This window comes from Platichthys flesus, chromosome 4 (assembly GCF_949316205.1).
Source record: "Platichthys flesus chromosome 4, fPlaFle2.1, whole genome shotgun sequence".
Classification (NCBI taxonomy): domain Eukaryota; kingdom Metazoa; phylum Chordata; class Actinopteri; order Pleuronectiformes; family Pleuronectidae; genus Platichthys; species Platichthys flesus.
This window is the reverse complement of record NC_084948.1, coordinates 26,249,190-26,266,946: the sequence shown is the minus strand read 5'-3', so window position 1 is coordinate 26,266,946 and position 17,757 is coordinate 26,249,190. Positions and strand designations below refer to the sequence as shown.

The 17,757-nt window shown below is 45.2% G+C and overlaps 1 protein-coding gene across 2 annotated transcripts in view; it reads right to left on the bottom strand.

The window, feature by feature from the left end:
- Positions 1-1,142: 1,142 nt before the first annotated feature.
- Positions 1,143-17,757, bottom strand: part of nova2 (NOVA alternative splicing regulator 2) — a 62,949-nt gene continuing 46,334 nt past the window's right edge. For both annotated transcript variants that reach the window (XM_062385201.1, XM_062385202.1), the window contains 2 exons: positions 16,705-16,871; positions 1,143-2,613 (listed from right to left, as the gene is read on the bottom strand). In XM_062385201.1, coding sequence (XP_062241185.1) covers positions 1,600-2,613; positions 16,705-16,871 — 1,181 coding nt within the window. In that variant the 3' untranslated portion in view covers positions 1,143-1,599. The remainder of the gene's footprint in view (positions 2,614-16,704; positions 16,872-17,757) is intronic.

Genomic DNA, 17,757 nt, shown 5'->3' with positions numbered 1-17,757 from the left:
GAGTGGTTTACATATTTATCTCACTGCAGTCTGCATCGTAGATATGGTGAATTCCCTTTTCTAGCACCAAATATGGCATCATAGTGTTTTGTTTCAGTGTGTGTGTGTGTGTGTTCCTTGTTCTGCTCTTGGACTGGATATATAAAGTGACCCTTCACTGTATTGATCTTAATGCCTCGGGCGGCTCTCTTATACTGGACTTAAATAAGACATATATTACACTATGTGACATTACTATTCATCTTCAATCCATTTAAATTAAAACAAAAGATTCAAATTAAAAAATAGTCTCATTTACATTCATGTCAACCTGAATTCACAGATTAAAAAAAACAACGTAAAAACTGAGCTTTAAATGGGTGAACTCATTAATAAATAATGACGATGGTGAAGATTCCTATCGTAATGATCATTAATAGAATGATCACAGCAGACTGCAAAAAGGAAAATGCCATAAATCCTGGGAGTTTGCCGCAGCTTGCACAGTATCACTCTCGTCGTTTCTAGGTTTTCGATTTACGTGAGGTCATCAGCGTGCGCCTCGGCATTCTATCTCAACACTAGAGCCGCCCACAGGGGGCGCTGCACTGCTTGTGGTATACATCGAAGGGGATACAGGGGAAGGGGTGTGCAAAGGAAGAAACGCCCAGCTGATTCTACCCCCTCCCACCCCACCACACCCCTCCCCGGTTTCACCTCACCCTTCTTCCTACGTAGTCCCGGCAAAGGGGGGAGGAGGGGGAGGAGGAGGAGGGAGGTGAGGTCATGAGGCGGGGGAGAGAATAAACAGTGTCGGGGCGAAGTCGAGGATGTTTCTTCTCTCGCACACCGGCTGAAGTTTGCAGTCCTGCTCATTATATAAAAAAACCCTGTAAAAGGGCGGTGGAGGGGAGGGGCAGGGCACGGGAGGGGGGGGCAAGTAGTGAGAGGGGCTTTGGGGGGGGCGGGGGGAGGGGCTTTGGGGCAAGTCAAAACTAGAAGAAAGACAAAAACCCTGCGGGTGGGCTGCAGCGGGAGGGAAGGGTAAGGGTTGATTCCATAAATGGTGGGGGCGGGGAGAAAGGTGGGGGGGGTCGTACCCTGTTAACGCCAAACCCCCCTCCCCCCCTCCCCGTGCCCCTGCCCTTCCCTCCCTCCCCCCACTTCCTGTAGCCTCTCAGGCAGTCGGCCTGTCTACATGGCATTCAGCTTTGTCCACAAAATACACAAACGAACAAACAGCTTAATTTACCGAAACAAAACAAAAACAAAGAAAAAAAACAAAACAAACAAACAAAACAATAAAAAATCCCGAAAGGTCAAGACGTTAAGTAATAAAACCTTATTTACATTTTACACATTTTTTTCTTGGTTTTTCAGCGTGATAACTCGCTCCTCCCCCTCCTCGTCTTCTCGGCACATTTTTGCTCCGCGTCAAAACTTTTTTTTAATAAAGAATACTGAAAACACGCAGAAGAAAATGGCGCGGACGTTTCCTTCCGACATTCTTGCTCTCCTCTCCTTTTTCCATTCTCACTCTCACTTTTTTTACACTCCTCCCCCAAGCCCCCACTCTTTTTTTTTCCTCTTTTCCTCCTCGTTTCTCATTGGCTGTCAGGTTTAGCCCACCTTCTGTGGGTTGGTGGCGCGTACCCCCTGCTCGTAGGTGATTCGCTGGCTGATCAGGTACTGTGCGGCCTGCGTGGCGGGCTGAGAACCCGTGATGGTCACCTTCCTGTTCCGAGTTCCGGGGATGAACTCGCCTTTCTTGGAGATCTGGATCCTGGCGCCGGTCAGCTCCTGGTACTCCACAAGCGTCTTCCCTCCTTTCCCCAAGATGGCTCCCACCAGGTTTTCTGGCACGGCGATCTCGACCACCTCCTTCGCTCCTTCTCCGAGCTTCTCCGCGGCCAGTAGTGATGATGCAACCAGTGGCGATGCACTTAAGTAGCCGTTGGTGGCCCCTGTAGCGGCCGCCAGGGATCCCAGGGAGAAGCCTCCCATACTGGCTTGGTGAACGTTTCCTGATGCATCACTGGCATAGGACGCTAACAAATTAGCTGCGGCGGCTGCTGCTGGATTGGCGTTAGCTGCTACGGCTGCTAGCACCCCTGAGGCTGCGGCGGGGTTCAGCCCCAGGCCCAGGGAGTTGGTGTTGTAGCCGTAACTGGCCAGAGTGTTGAGGGCGGAGGTGATGGTCAGCAGGTCGTTGCCTGAGAGGCTGGACATGGTGGTCGGGAAAGCCCCCACGCCTGCCAGGCCGGCCTGGCCGAGCAGAGAGGAGGCTGTAGCTGCCGCAGCCGCTGCCGCAGACGGCATGACCTCGGTGGAGTTGGCGTACGGGGAGCCGGTGGGGTTGGAGTTGGCAACCGGCCCTGTGATGTTGGAGTAGGAGATGTTGAGGCAGGAGGAGCTCTGCGGATCCTCCTGGATCTTCTGGACGATGATCTCCACGGCCTTGCGGTTCTGCTCGGGCTCCCCGCTGATGGTGACCACGCGCTCCTGCAGGTTGATGCCCTCCGGCTTCTGGGATAGTTGAACCCACGCCCCAGACTGCTCCATCACTGCCTTGACTGTGGCTCCACCTTTACCGATGATCAACCCCGCTGTGCTGTTGGGGACGATCAGCTTGGCCTGGAGGGAGGTGGAGGGGGGGGGGGGGGGGGTTGTAGAAAAAGGAGAAACAGAGAAACAATAAGTTACGTCAAATACTTGAGGGTTTAATCATATTCATAGCAAATAGCAGGTGAGAGAGAGTGGGAGCAGAAAGCTCCAGCGTGTGCATCAAATTACCTGAACACCAAAATACAGATGAAAGTCATGAACGGAAGATAAAGAGAAGGAAGTAAAAACTCAAAGGTAAAAAGTGAAAGAACCGTTTCTAATGTTTTCCAGACTTTGATGTTACGATTAAATAAAAACATCTCTCTCTGAAAATATGAAATGAAAGAGGAGTGATTCGATGGAGCTTGTTGATGTGAAGCAAATCACTTGTCATTCAAACGCAGTCAAATCGAGACACAAGGTCGACGCTGATCCAGGATCTGCTTTTCAGAGGCGTCCTCGAAAAGGACGAGCGACACAAAGAGCCAAAGGAGAGAGAGAGAGAGGCAGAGAGAGAGAGTCTGAACTATATGTGAATGCAGAGCGAGCAAGGACAGCGTACCCTCCTTAGTGTTTGTGTGTGTGTGTGTGTGTGTGTGTGTGTGTGTGTGTGTGTGTGTGCAGATGTAGACATACAACATCAGAGACCATCACCTGAACACACGTTTGGTTCATAGAGGAGTGAAAGGAGATAAAGTGCAAGGAGGTGAGAGAGCAGGAGACAAAGAGGTAGAACGGAGAGGGAGAGAGAGAGGGAGAGAGAGGGGGAGGAATTGTAAAGAGGCGACTTGTATGAAAAAAAAAAACATTGATTCCCAGGGGTCAGCATTGCCATGGCAACACAGCTCCAGCATTCGAAGAGAACGAGGCGATGGTGCACACACACACACACACACACACACACACACACACACACACACACACACACACACACACATACACAGACAACCGCAGTATCTTTAATTTCACGTGTTTCCATGCAGATTTTGTGTATTATCGTTGTCACCGTTCTATTAACGATTCGATGAGTTTCACAGATTCTTCAGAATTGATCCTCGGTTCATCTGCAGGAGCTCGTTCATCTTAAATTGGAATAAGCAACGTTTCCACTGGAGCGAGCAGCTAACGGTGTTTCTTTAAGTGATTACTGATTAATTCCTCGATTATGTTCGTACGATGAAAACAAGTCAAATAAGTTGTTCTGTCTGATTAATGGACTATAACTTAACGATATTTAATTTGCATGGGAAACAAATCAAGTTATCTTATTTAAGAAGCTGAAAAATCTTTTAGAAAAAATCAACCAATTAACTATTAAAAATGTGAGAAGATTCAGATTCAGATTCTTTTATCGGTCCCACACAGTAATTAATGTCGAGAGGGTTCTGTCTCTGCGGCCGTGAATGAGGAGGTCGAGAGGGAAAATTATTATTATTATTATTATTATTATTATTATTATTAGCTTTACTTTCTTTACCGTTCAGAATCTTAATGACAGATTTGACATTATTGTGACGTGTTGAATCCTGATGTATATTTTACTGCTTCATCAGAGCCCAAGGACGGATTCTTCAGCCACAATATTAAGAAGTTATTCTAATTAAATCATATATTTTTATATTTCTTGATCTCAGATGTGTTTTCCCTCTCAGTGGCCCTGTTGCTCGTAGATGTGACATCTGCAGCCTGATCTGGAGTCAGTGACTTATCACCCTCCGCAGCACTGACCTCAGTCCACAGTGAAAACCTCACTTTGCCAAATGGAAACAAACCACAAGAATGAAATCTGTTGTTTACGCATTTCAGTGAAAACAAAGTTGTTTTTGCAAAGTCGTCTCTAACAAACATCTTCAGGAGACGTTATCGACGGCTGCTGCACATTAGCCTCATGAATGTGAGTCTGAACGCTCTCTCTCCTCTCGGAATCGATTCCAATCTGTGCAGAGCGACTCTGGACAAAGCTCCAGCAGCCTTGGAACCGCTGCACGTCTGAAAGAGGAATATTCACATTGAGAGCAGAGAGATGGAGTGTGGGCAGTGGGAAGAGGAGGAGGAGGAGGAGGAGGAGGAGGAGGGAGGGCTGAAGAGATAAAGGGACTCGGCCTTGATAAAGAAAAGAGGACGATAAAGTGAAAGAGACAGAGAGGGAGGGAGGAGGTGATCGATTTGAACAAACTGAGACATTGAGAGAAAAGAGGAAAGTGATTCACCATCTTTTTCTGTCTCAACGTGCAGAGAGGAATAACGAGAGAGGAAGAGAAGAGAGGAGAGAAATCAAAAGAGAGAGGGATCTATTTGTCTTTACAGCAGAAAAATGCAAAGGCCATTCCAATTACCGTCTCACCCCCTGCCTCACCAGAACACCCCCCCGTGTTTAAAGCTGAACTACATGTGCGTGGCGGCGCCCTGGACGTTCCGCAGCTTTTTGTTCATCGAGGATAAATTTACATAGAAATAGAAAAATTAGGTGAGAGCCGATAAACGAGCGACTTCAAGCGTCTCACTTTCACTTCTCGCTGCTTCAGGTTGATTCTCTTTCCCCTGTGAGCCGCCACCTCTCCTGTCTCTTTGTGGGATTTCTTTTTGTCGCTCTGTTCGTTTGTCTTTAATTTGAGAACAAGCGGAAGTTTTCTGTTTCTATTGATTCGGTGTGTTGTTGCTGTCCCGCTGCTTTCAGAGGCTCCACCGCAGTCTGCTGTCCTGAGCAGATTCAGGGGAGGAGCAGAGAGAGCGACTGGGTTTCTCTGACAATCCACTGCTTCCTCAAATCATCTTTCCACACCAAGAGGCCTTTGAGCTGACACACGTGGTGGAAATCATTATTAACAGTCCACTTAAATCAAACTGCACCAAACTGCACACACTCCGATATCAGTAAATAGGTCTCATCCGGATCCGTCAACGATTCCCCGGGAACGTTTCAAAAATAATGCCTCATCTAAAAAAATCCCCTGAAAACAGCCGCACACCAACCACCTGCTTTTCAACATCTTTTATCATTTAACAGAAAAGATCTTTACAGAAAGTAAATTCAATGAAATAAAAAGTTAATAGACCCATTCTGTCAGTAGCTCAGCTCTCTTTTAAGGTTTAGTCTCTTCTCTGCTTCCTCTTTGACCAGGAGGATGTAAACCTCTGTTCTTCCCTCTCTAGTTTCCTGCAGTAAAAACCAATGACTTGGTTAAATCATAATATTTTAATTTTGAAATGTTTCAGTGTAATTTGGATAAAAGCCTCTGACAGACGGAAACATTAAATCAGAGATTTCTCTTTTCCCCTCGATCTCCAGCTTTTGATCAGAGCAGGCAACTGGGTTTAGCTGGAGAAACCTAAATTTCACCTGGACGACCAATTTCTGAGAAATGTTCCACCATGTTTTTTGTTTTTGTTCAAGTGGCACATTTTCAAAATGGTTGTTTTTGCGGCGAGGAGATGAGCAGGCGGCGGCGGGGGGGCGGGGGGTAGAAATGGAGACAAGACATAAAAGACGTAAGTGACAGGCAGCGAGAAAAGAGAAAGAGCGAGGGAGGGAGGTGGAGGGAGAGAGGGAGCCGAAAAGACTTTAACCATGAACCCTTTCATCCTCTGCACTGAAACATCTTCTCTCTCTCCACACACACACACACACACACACACACACACACTCACACACACAAGCAGAGTGTTGGTGCAGCAGTGGGAGGATAAACAGTGGCGTACAGCGATGTCTGATCCCTCCTGGCGCTAATGATCACATCTGCCATCTTTATATCCAACTGATTCTGTGCTAATGAGCTTCTCCGTTCGCCTCCACTCCTCCTCCGCCTGCTCGGCTTTCTCTCCTCCTGCTCCTCTCCTTCTTGCAGTTCTTTTTACCTTTCCTCCCGAATAGCTTCTTTAAATTCTGCACATTCTTCGTGTCTCCTGGTGAATCATTGTGTGTTTTCGTCCACTTGCATTTCAAACTTTCTTTTCTCTCGGTTCAACAAACCAAACCTCTTCTCACAAGGTCACACATGCACCCACACACAGTCACGCACACACACACACACCCTATCTGAAGGGCGTCAGAATGTGAAGTCATCATCTTCCTCCTGGTTTCATTCAGCCGACACTGTGCGCTCTACTCGCTCTAATGGCCGACGCAGCCACTCAGCCTCCTGCACCTTCCCACAATCCTCTGCTTCCAGAACCTTTGTGCAGAGCCGCCACAAACAAGAAGATGTGACAGTCGGATCCATGCAGACGCTTTCATGTTTTTTGTTTTTTTGTGTCTTTCCCTCGGCTTCACAGGTTTAAGTTTCTTCTCTACGTTCTCTCGTGTCTTTGGTGTTTGTTTCGTTCTTCCTCCTGTGAGTAACTTTTCCTCGGAGCGAGCAAGAGGAGTGGCTGAGGGGGGGGGGGGGGGTTGGGCGTCCATCCAGCTGCTGACGAGAACGTCCTGTTGCTGCAGCTGCTGGACGGAGGTCGGAGGTCAAAGCCAATCTCCTGTGGGTGTGAAGGAGCGAGGATGGGAAGCGTCGGCTTCGCAGATAAGCTCAAATCGACTGGTGAGGGTTTAGGTGATGGGATTCAGGAGCAGCTCCGAGCTGGTCAGACTGGTGAGGGTTTACAGAGCGGAGGGAGGTGATGGGATTCAGGAGCAGCTCCGAGCTGGTCAGACTGGTGAGGGTTTACAGAAGCAGCGGAGGGAGGTGATGGGATTCAGGAGCAGCTCCGAGCTGGTCAGACTGGTGAGGGTTTACAGGAGCCAAACATGTCAAACTACAAACTACTTCTCCTTCAGGTCGACAGAAGATAACGATCCAATCAAGAGACTGATCAGGTTTCTCTTTGGTGCTGATAGGGTAATATCAAAGTATATAAACAAATTCTATAAGAAAAAGAAAGAGATATTTGGTGATTTTTGGTAAATTTATAAGACTATAACATTTTAAATTAGCTGGTTCACTTGTTTTTCTCAGCTCGTTCTGATCGGATGAAGTTAAACCTGCAGTTTCTTGGGTTGTTTCCTGTTCAGACATTATTTGGCAGGAGCCCGGGTCCCTTCATCGACCTCTGTGACCTTGTGAGTCTGCAGCAGATAACGACAGCAGCCTCTGTGCAGGCAGGAGCCTCCTGATCTCTGTTGTCCAATAAAACTTACACTATGAATGATGAACAAACCAGACATCTATGAGTCACTCTCACAATTTGACCTCCACCAGGGAGGTTTGTTTTCCCCCCCGGTTCTATTGGTTTATCAGCATGATTACACAAAAACTACTGCACAAAACTTTGGTGGAAGGATTTTGAAACGAGCCAATGAAAGAACCTGAAAAAAGGGGCGGATCCAGAAACGTTTTCAAATCACTTTCTGTTTCTTTGTGTCTTTAATGTCCTTTTTTATTTTTTTATTTACTGATTTCCAGTGAAATAATTAATGGAATGTTCATAAATTCATGTTGATAAAAACACACAAGTTAGTTTTATTTGTCGCACAAGCAGCTGCACAGGCTAAAAACAAAAAGCTTAATAAATCTTTTAGAACGCTCCAGAAATATTTAGTGCATTCAGTTTCAGGACGGTTGCTCTACAATGCTGCTGCAGCGTCTCCATGTTTTGCTCATTTTGTGTGTGTGTGTGTGTGTGTGTGTGAATGTGTGTGTGTGCGTGTGTGTGTTTTGCATTGACAAGTATAAGTGATAAGCTAACGTGGTCCAGAGGTCAAAGAACCTGAGAAATCTGAGAGAACAATGTCTCATTTAACAAACGAGGAAACAAGCAAACTGTTAACGACCGTGACACACACACACACACACACACACACACACACACACACACACACACACACACACACGCATGCACACACCATGTTATGGTAGTTTGTTGGGGTTTAACCTTGTCGTGCAGATCTATTAACACACTGCTCCGGCCAGCTGCCTCTCTGGTGTCTGTTCCCCTCGTCTGTATTCAGATTTCTTTTTTTTACAAAACTCTAAATCCAATCAGGAAAATCAAAAACAACAACAATAAGTAAAAAGTTGAGACATTTTCACTCATATTAGTTGTTAAACAGCAATTAATCTAAATACTCTGCATGATTTGATCTTATTTTGAAAACTTTATTTTGTCTAATTCAGATTAGTTGAAGCATGGCACCGTTGTGTTATTGTTTTCATCTGAGACTTTAGCTTGAGCTTCTTTTTTATACTTCATATCAGTAAATCAGAGATTAACGAAAACTCTCTCTCTCTCTCTCCTCTCTCTCTCTCTCTCTCTCTCTCTACTTTCTTCGTTCCTTCATCCCTCCATCTTTGCATTCTTCCCTCCCTTTCTTCTTCTGTCTCTCACTATGTCGGCGATGATGAGTCGTCTTCACGTCTAAACTTTGTGTTGCGTTCTATTCAGGTCAGTGTCGTCACTAAAGGCCACAAACACACAAAGGCCCGCAAACACACACACACACACACACACACACACACACACACACACACACACACACACACACAGGGACCCCCAACTGTTTGAGCTTGTACTTATTAATAATGTATTGTAGCATCATCACAGAAAAAAAAACACACCGTACACGATCTCTGAGATGGAAACACACTCATATACAGCTTGCACACACACACACACACACAGACACACACACACATATATTTTTAAACAAACGCACACAGAGCAAGTTGAGGACAGCAGACAACTGTTGAGGCGGCTGCAGTTTGAACTTTGAAGTCTTAAGCAGAGGACTTCAGCTTAATCTGCCTCCTCCTGATCCACAGGCTTAGCCCCCCCCACCCCCCACCCCTCTCTCTCTCTCTCCCTGTCTCACACTCTGCCTCTACCTCGCTCGCCCTGCCTGTCTCCATCCGTCTGTGTCATCCCTCTTTTTTCCACCTCTCCTGCCGTCTTTCAGATCTCATTCCCTGGCTCATCCAGCAGCACAGACCCCCCCCCCCCCCCCTCCCCCCCCGCAGGTTAAAAATAACCACAGCACAGAGGAGCCGGGCAACAATGACTGACAGCGAGGGAACATGGTGTTAACTTTGACAATACACACACACACACACAAACACACACATACATTCCTGCTATAGAAGCAACACACAAATAAACACGCACTGACATGGATTATACACAGTAACACACAGACACACCCACGAGACTCACGTAAACACATGTACACAACATATTGTTTTACTGCCTGTGATTTAAAGGAGTAAATATTCTCCTCATATTCAGGATAATCCCTTTTTAATAGTTTTATTATTTGCCCGCTCCATCGCTGCAGCTCCTCTTTTCAGCCTCTGTCTCAAACACTTCTCCCTTTACTACAGACTCTGTTTGTTTTTAACTCTGCAGAACTTTTAAATTCACAATAAAGCTCAAATCACTGAAAAGTATCTACATATTTCAATTCACTGTCCAACACTGTCTGGAAAGTATTTGGATTTTATTTTATTGCAATTCTTTGCAGTAAAGATTCAAAATGTTTGTTTCCTGTTAAACACTGTGTGTGTTTCCTGTAACCAGTTAAAACCTCTGGCTCCACCAGTAGGTGCACGTTGTTCTGCCAAGACTCCATCAAACCCACTAAAGTTTAACTGAGGCGCCAAAGTTTCCACAGATACCGAACATGTGCTGCTGAAGGCTGGGGATGATTGCTGACTGAACATTGATGCTTAATAAAACTTCAGGTTTTCCACTCGAAAAAGTTAAAGTTGTGTTTTGTAACTTCTCATAAGAAGATTTTTATTTAAATTATTTTGGAGGGAACGGGTCCTGACAGGATCTCACTCTCCTCATCTCTCCTGCTTCCTCTCCTGTGTCCTCTCCTGTGTCCTCTCCTGTTTCCTCTCCTCTACTCTCCTGCTTCCTCTCCTGCCTCTTCTCCTGCTTCCTCTCCTGTGTCCTCTCCTGTGTCCTCTCCTGCTTCCTCTCTGCTGTACTCTCCTTTTTCCTCTCCTGTTTCCTCTCCTCTACTCTCCTGTACTCTCCTGCTTCCTCTCCTGTGTCCTCTCCTCTCCTGTGTCCTCTCCTGCTTCCTCTCTGCTGTACTCTCCTTTTTCCACTCCTGTTTCCTCTCCTCTACTCTCCTGTACTCTCCTGCTTCCTCTCCTCATCAGCCGAGAAGGAGAAAAACACAACACAACCTTTCCCTCTGCTGCAGAAACTACGCCCCATATGGCAGGAATGTATTTTAGATGACCATCCCACCAACTAAATGTATATTTCCTCTGCAGTAAATATAAATATGAACACATGAGGTGGTGTTTGTAGCAGCTAAGAGACATGATACAGAGAGAGAGAGCATGTGTCCTCGAGCTGACTCAGCAGAGACCAACACAACAAACCTGATAAACTTACATAAGAAGGTGAGAAAACAACAGATCTTGATCAGGTGAGAAAAAAAAAGTTTTGATTTAATTCATCTCGTTAGCTACACGATTCTCTGAGTTATAATTTCTTTACTTATCGATGTTGAGAGTTCAACTCAAAAGGATTGAAAGAATTCACATTTGATCAGAAACACAGACGCTCCTGGCTGTGTGGGACTCAGCTGAGCTCAGAGTCCAACCCTCACACCTCCTCATCATCTGAGGCGAGCCGAGCCAGACCCGCTCTTCCTGACATTTACGGCCGACTTCCTGTGTCGGGAGGCAATAACAGGAAGAAGGAAACAGGTGTTGCTGGCGGAGGTGAAAGGTCACAGGAAGCGGCACCTCTCTGCCCGCAGGAAGAGGTCGGAGGGCGCGGTCAGGAAAACAGAAACGAGCAGAAGAGGCTGAATGGCGGTGATGTCAGGGCTGTTCAAAGTGACGGCGAGGGACCGGGCCCAAAAATAGCCCCCGAATAATACCACAACAAAACCACGGGCCATTTACAGCTGATCGCACAGGGGACGCCGCTCACTCCCAAAGCCCATAATGCAACAGCCGTGTTTCACTGTCAATATGAATATGATATCGATCCAGTAAGTAGATGATGCTTCACTACATTACACATAAACACAGAGGCAGCTCTCTGGAGGGCCGCGGCTCTATGGAGCGCTCCGGGATGTTTATGTGCTGCTGCCGGGGAAGTTTCCTCCAAAGGGTTTTATACACAAGCAATAAATAAGTAAAGAAGGTTTACACTTTATTCTGCTTCAATAGCTTTATAGATTAATGTTTTTTAATTGAGGTAATAACGTTTTCATAGTTTTCACTTCCTTTTTTAAACTGAACCCAGCGCAACACAAGTTGTTTTTCTACCTGCGAGGACTCTTCTCCTTCTGCCTGAATCTCAACCTGATGGAACAATATAAAAAAAAAGATATCATATTAAAAAGGAAGATATTAACTATTAAGATTGATTTCTTGTGATAAATAATCATATCATCAATAATCATAATTTTTTGTTTTTTACAGATCTAATGAACAAACAGAACCAGGATCTGTTACAGGAAACAAACCTGATGCTTCAGTACTTGAGGTACAGCACAACAAATAAGCTAAATCACACAATAACACACTATATTTGTATATGTGCATATGGAGACACATTCATTTTTAACAATATAATAATAAAGGACACAATGACCTTCACTTTACATCCTCGTAAATGCAATTATTTTTTATTAACTACATTTCTGACGATGGAGACGCTAACAGACCTATAAGATAGATGATACCTGTATATTCTATTTGGTTGTATGTGATATGCTTGTGTGTCTGTAAAATAAATAAGTCCTTAAAAAATCGAAAATAACTTCCAAAATTCAAAGGTACCGGTGCATTATGGGAGATAATCATCAGCTCATTACTCAGTGTTATTAAAAGAATCTGTGAAATCTTGTGGTACAACTCAAACAATCTGTTGTCAGTTGTCTGTCAGTTGTCTACGAGCCCGTCCTCCACAGGCGTGATATGAGAAGCAGCCGCTCCATCGCGACAGAGCGAGCTGCCGGGGGGGGGGTGGTTTACAGGAGGGCGCTCGAGAGGCGGGACCAGAGCAAACACTGAATAATCAAAGTCATAAAACCCGTCAATAAATATCTCTTCAGCCACGCGCGGCGACACGCCTCATTAGAGCCGGAGCGACACGCAGCTCGTAAATCTTCCTGGTCACCGGCGTGCTGTCCCGTCATGTGACCCTGAAGAGCGGTGAGTGTTTCTTCTCCTCCATCAGCAGCTGCTTCTTCTCCGTCGCTCTGCAGCTGTCGGCTAACGAGGCTTCAGAGACGCTTCCAGCTTCCAGTCAGCGCCGCCGCCGCCATGACGCCTCCTTCAAGTCTCTCGTCCCAACTTTTCCTTCTTTGTCACAACATCATAGATATCCTCCACATACTCTTCTCTCTCTCTCTCTCTTTAGTCCCCCCCCCCTCTCACCCACTCCCAGGGGTTAACAGTAATGTCGACACCACATGCTGCAGCAGCCGGGTTCATGACAAGAGAAAGAAGACGACATTTTATCCTCAACCCCGAAATAGTAGACAATCATCGGCTGCAGCTCCACGGAGAGCAATTCATCTTTCACAAGTGCACATGTGTTCGGTGTGTGTGTGTGTGTGTGTGTGTGTGTGTGTGTGTGTGTGTGTCCATTCATCACATCAAAGTGAGTTTGTGTTTCTACTATGGCAGCCATAGTCTCGTCCCAAGACGTCACCAACAGTCCACTGACTCTAAAACTGTGAGTCACTTTGTTTCTCCTGTGTCTTTTACTCTTTCATTTATATTCTTCCATTTGTACATCAAAATATTTTAAAATCTTAAAGGGGAAAGGAAGTGACAAGACTAAAAAGTACGTTTTACTCTTGTAACATTTCCTAGTGGATTATTATTTAACGATATTTATATTTTACACTTTCTAGGCAGTCATTTCCAAGGTGAAATGACTGAATAACTGTAAATAAAAGATATAAATTCAAATATACTGAATTGAGAATATTAACGGAATTTTACTAAATTGAATATAAACATGAATGCATAACCTTCCTGCTTTGTGGATTCTGTAAAATTAAAGTATCACATCAGAAACATATACACAAATGCTGTGTAACTATGTGTGTGTAACCAAGACATCAAGAGAAGTACTTCTACTGCAGAGTACTGCTCAGGCAGCAAATCAAAAGTACTTCAAGATATTTTCAACTCTGATGTTACTAGTTACCTTTTAAAATAATCGTATCAAAAAGGTTCATAGTCCGACTTTTGTAGCAAATATTTTGTTGTTACACGACATAAAATAAATGTTAATGTGCATTTTCATCACAGATGCTCAAACTGTCTTTTAACAGTGGACGACCCTGAGTGTCCAGAAGGGATCAGGAAGTTATTCTCATGTGGGGCTTTCTCTCTCTCTCTCTCTCTCTGTGTGTGTGTGTGTGTGTGTGTGTGTGTGTGTGTGTGTGTGTTTATGTGTGTGTGTGTGTGGGTCAAACAAACCCATTCACTCTCCTCTCTGACGTGGTATAAATAGCCTAAAGAGCAACAGAGGGATTCGCCCTCATGTCCTAAGTGTCTAAATATCAGCAGCTATTAGCGTGCCCCCCCCTACCCCCCCCCCTCCGCGGCTGCTCGCCCCGTCTGAAACGGCTTCACACGACTGTCACTCGGCCTCGAGCTCGGACGACGCACAAAATACAAACTGAATATGACAAAAAATAAACAAATTTGACATTTTGGAAAAACAACACACGTTAGCTTAGCTTAGCTCAAAGACTTGAAATAGAGGAGAACTGCTAGCCGTGACTGTGAAGGTAATGTGCTGCAGTCTCCCTGCTGGTTGCCTAGCGACTGCAACCTGGGTTTTGTGTGAAAAAAACTTGAGTGACCTCGAAATCATGTGACACCTTCGGGACGAGCTGCAGTGACCTCAGCGACCCTCAGGGGGCGCAGTTCAATTCTAAACATGATAATTAGAGCGAGACGACAAAAAGACGAACATGTGTACAAACGATGCTGTTTTCTGCACCAGCCTCATGTGTGTGTGTGGGCTTGAGGACACAGTGTGTATTTGTGTGTATATGTGTGTGTAAATGTGTGTGTATGCGTGTGTCTACCCCGTGATTAATTATGCATAAAACTCACCTTAGAATTGTGTGTTCTGCAAAAAATAAATCTCTGAGGACTTTGTGTGTGTGCGTCTGTGTGTGTGTGTCTACACAAATCTGATAACTATAATCATTTAAAACTGTAAAGGCGTAACGCTCACTTCCTTCCACCGCCTCATGACAGAGGATGAGAAATCGCAGCGGGAGGAAAACAAAGGCAACACAAACACAACAGCATAACAACAAACAGAAGATTCCTGAAAAATTCATCATTTCAGATAATGTTATTCCTCATTTGCTTTTTTCAACATATGTATTTTTTTTAAGCTTCTGCATTTTGTGTGAATATGTTTGTGTGTGTGTGTGTGTGTTAGAGTTTGTGTGTGTGTTAGAATGCACTGTTAGGCAGCCTTGAACAGTCAATATGTGCAAACAATGCCAGACCTGACTAATCGATAGGGAGCAATCATGAAGCGGGAGTGATGATAATCACTTAAACAGATTGGGATCGTGATCGATGGATCCAAACTAATTGTCGTCCGTCACGCGGCTGATATCCACTCTGAGAGTTCCTCGTTCTCAATCAGCGGCTGAATGAGCTTCACGCTTATTTATTAAGCAAAAGTTAACGACAATAGTAATGTGCTTTATAACGTAACACAGCCGTTTGAATACCCTGCTCTGATTGGCTGATACACACGTCAGAATCTGGATACGTACTGGTTGCAAAAAAAATCGTATAAGATCAGAAAGTGTTTAAGCTTGCGCCCCCCCTGGTGGCACTATCAAGAAAGACCCCCCTCCCCATAAACTCTGCAAAATATGCTTCTGTAAAAAGTCTTTTCAAGTTTTTAAGAACTTTGGTGAAGAGACTGAACGACAGAGATCATTGAGCCTGAACGTTTCACAGAGGAAGCTTCTGTGGATCAACAAGCCGACATCGATACGTAAACATCGAGCGTGTTGTGAAGTGACAGCGACAACGACTCCTCCTGCCACCGCGAACTTCCTCACAGCCGGTCGAGAGAGAGAGAGAGAGAGAGAGAGAGGGAGAGAGAGAGAGAGAGAGAGGGAGAGAGAGAGAGAGACGCTGAATACTACAGGAAGTCAGTGGGATGGAAGTGACGACTTCTCCATCAAGATGTACACACAAAGTTTGTGTGTGTGCATGTGTGTAGCAGCCAACAGTTCATGTCACATGTGGAGTTCATCTTCACACCTCACACATGGCATCCTGTCTTCTTTTCTCTTTCTCTCCCTCTCTCTATTAATCCTCCTTTCTCCTTCCTCCATCTACATCCTGCACGCCGGCCCAAAAGCAGAGTATAGTTTTCACCCCTATCTGTCAGTGTGTGTGTGTGTGAGTGTGTGTGTGTGTGTCTGTGTGTCTGTGTGTCTGTGTGTGAGCTTATCCCCACATGATTAATGTTTAGAGCTGATCAGTCCAAGGTCAAAGGTCAAGGTCAACAAAGTGACGCAGTGAAAAACATCAGATTTTTGAGATCTTTGTACAAATAACAGAAACAATCTGAAGTTTATCACAGAATGATTCCACATCATAAGGTATCTCTGCATCTCGTTGGATTCATAGACATAGAAGCTTATATACGGATCTGAAAATGATTTATGATCATATGGTAGAACAATGACCTCATCATGATGTCACTCTAAAGAAGACTTTCCAACAGATAAACAGAAACCAGAGGTTTTTGAAAATCTGCACTTCAGCAAGTGGACGAGAGGCTCACACACACACACAGACACACACAGACACACAGACACACACAGAGGTAGACGCAGCCTGTGAGCATCGTCTCCTCATCCGCTCCCGTCTGTTTCACTTCCCTTCTTCCTGTGTTTTTTTGCTCATTCAGCTTTCGAACAGAAAATCACAACTCGACCACAGAAACACACACACACACACGACTTGTCGTTTCCAAAAACAAACACTTTCCTCCCGCTCTTCCTCACACGGCCTTTCAACCGAGGCCGAGCTGGCACACGCACACAAACAAAACCGATAAACACACACATGCACGGTCGCACACAGGGTTGTAGGGACACACTCGGCCGCTCCGGGTTTTTCCTGGAACAGAACACACAGCGGAGGCCGGGACACCGACCTGTTTGACGCGGTCGGGGTTGACGGTGGTCTGTGGCTGCAGGATGCTCACGGGCTCGGTCTTCTGGGTGCTCTGAGGCATCTCCCGCACCTTCTCAGCGATGAAGTCGTGGACGCCGTTCAGCGCCTCCACCGTGCCCTGGATCAGACACACCCGCTCTGTCGTCCCTGCACACAGAGACACAGACACACAGGTCAGGATGTGATGCTTCTGCAAAAAGTCTTTCTGTGACTTTCTGTGATTTTATTGCTGTTTCCATTTACACTTAGTTTCCTGTGCACAGTTCACATAATCCAAGCCACGATGTCAGACATAAACAACAAAGAGGAAGTGATTCCACGTCATTTATACCAAACATTTATTTCCATCACACTTCTCTATTAATGTTCCAACGTTTCCACCAATACAGCTTCACTATATTTAGGATTTTCTGTTTTAAAAGCGGCTGATTTTATTCTGGTTTTCTTTAAAACCTTCCCTCAGGTGGGAGGAAACTCTGGGAGCAGGATGTTCTGTTCCACTTCTCACTTGAAGACGCAGAAATTTCTATTTTCATCATTTTTATGTGCAGTTGAATGAAAATAAGTAGTGAGGAGAAGGATACCAAGAACCAGTAATGATCCCCTCTGGGAAATTATGCTTCCTGCTGCAGCTTCGTAATAACGGCAAGGATTGAAAAATATATATAACTTTAGACATTAGATTGCACTGCTCGAGGAAAAACTAATCTTGGCCGAGATGCAATTCAACCCAACGCTGCGAGTCAGAGATGAAACAAAAGAAGTTTGGAGCTAAAAGTCTAAAAATGATCTTCTTGACCTCATTCAGAAATCACCAAGTTAATCTTTCCTCCCTGAACGCATCAGAAACACTCAGCTCAGTTTACGTCTGTTTCCAGGACGTCAACATTCATTCCCCCGGTCACATGACAAATAAAACACGCCGCAGTGATTTCACTTTGGGCAGAAACGTGTGCGTAAGCATTAAAAGCTGCAACGTGGAGATTTATATCGGCTTCAAACAAACTGGCTCAAGTCTAATACACGAGCTGAG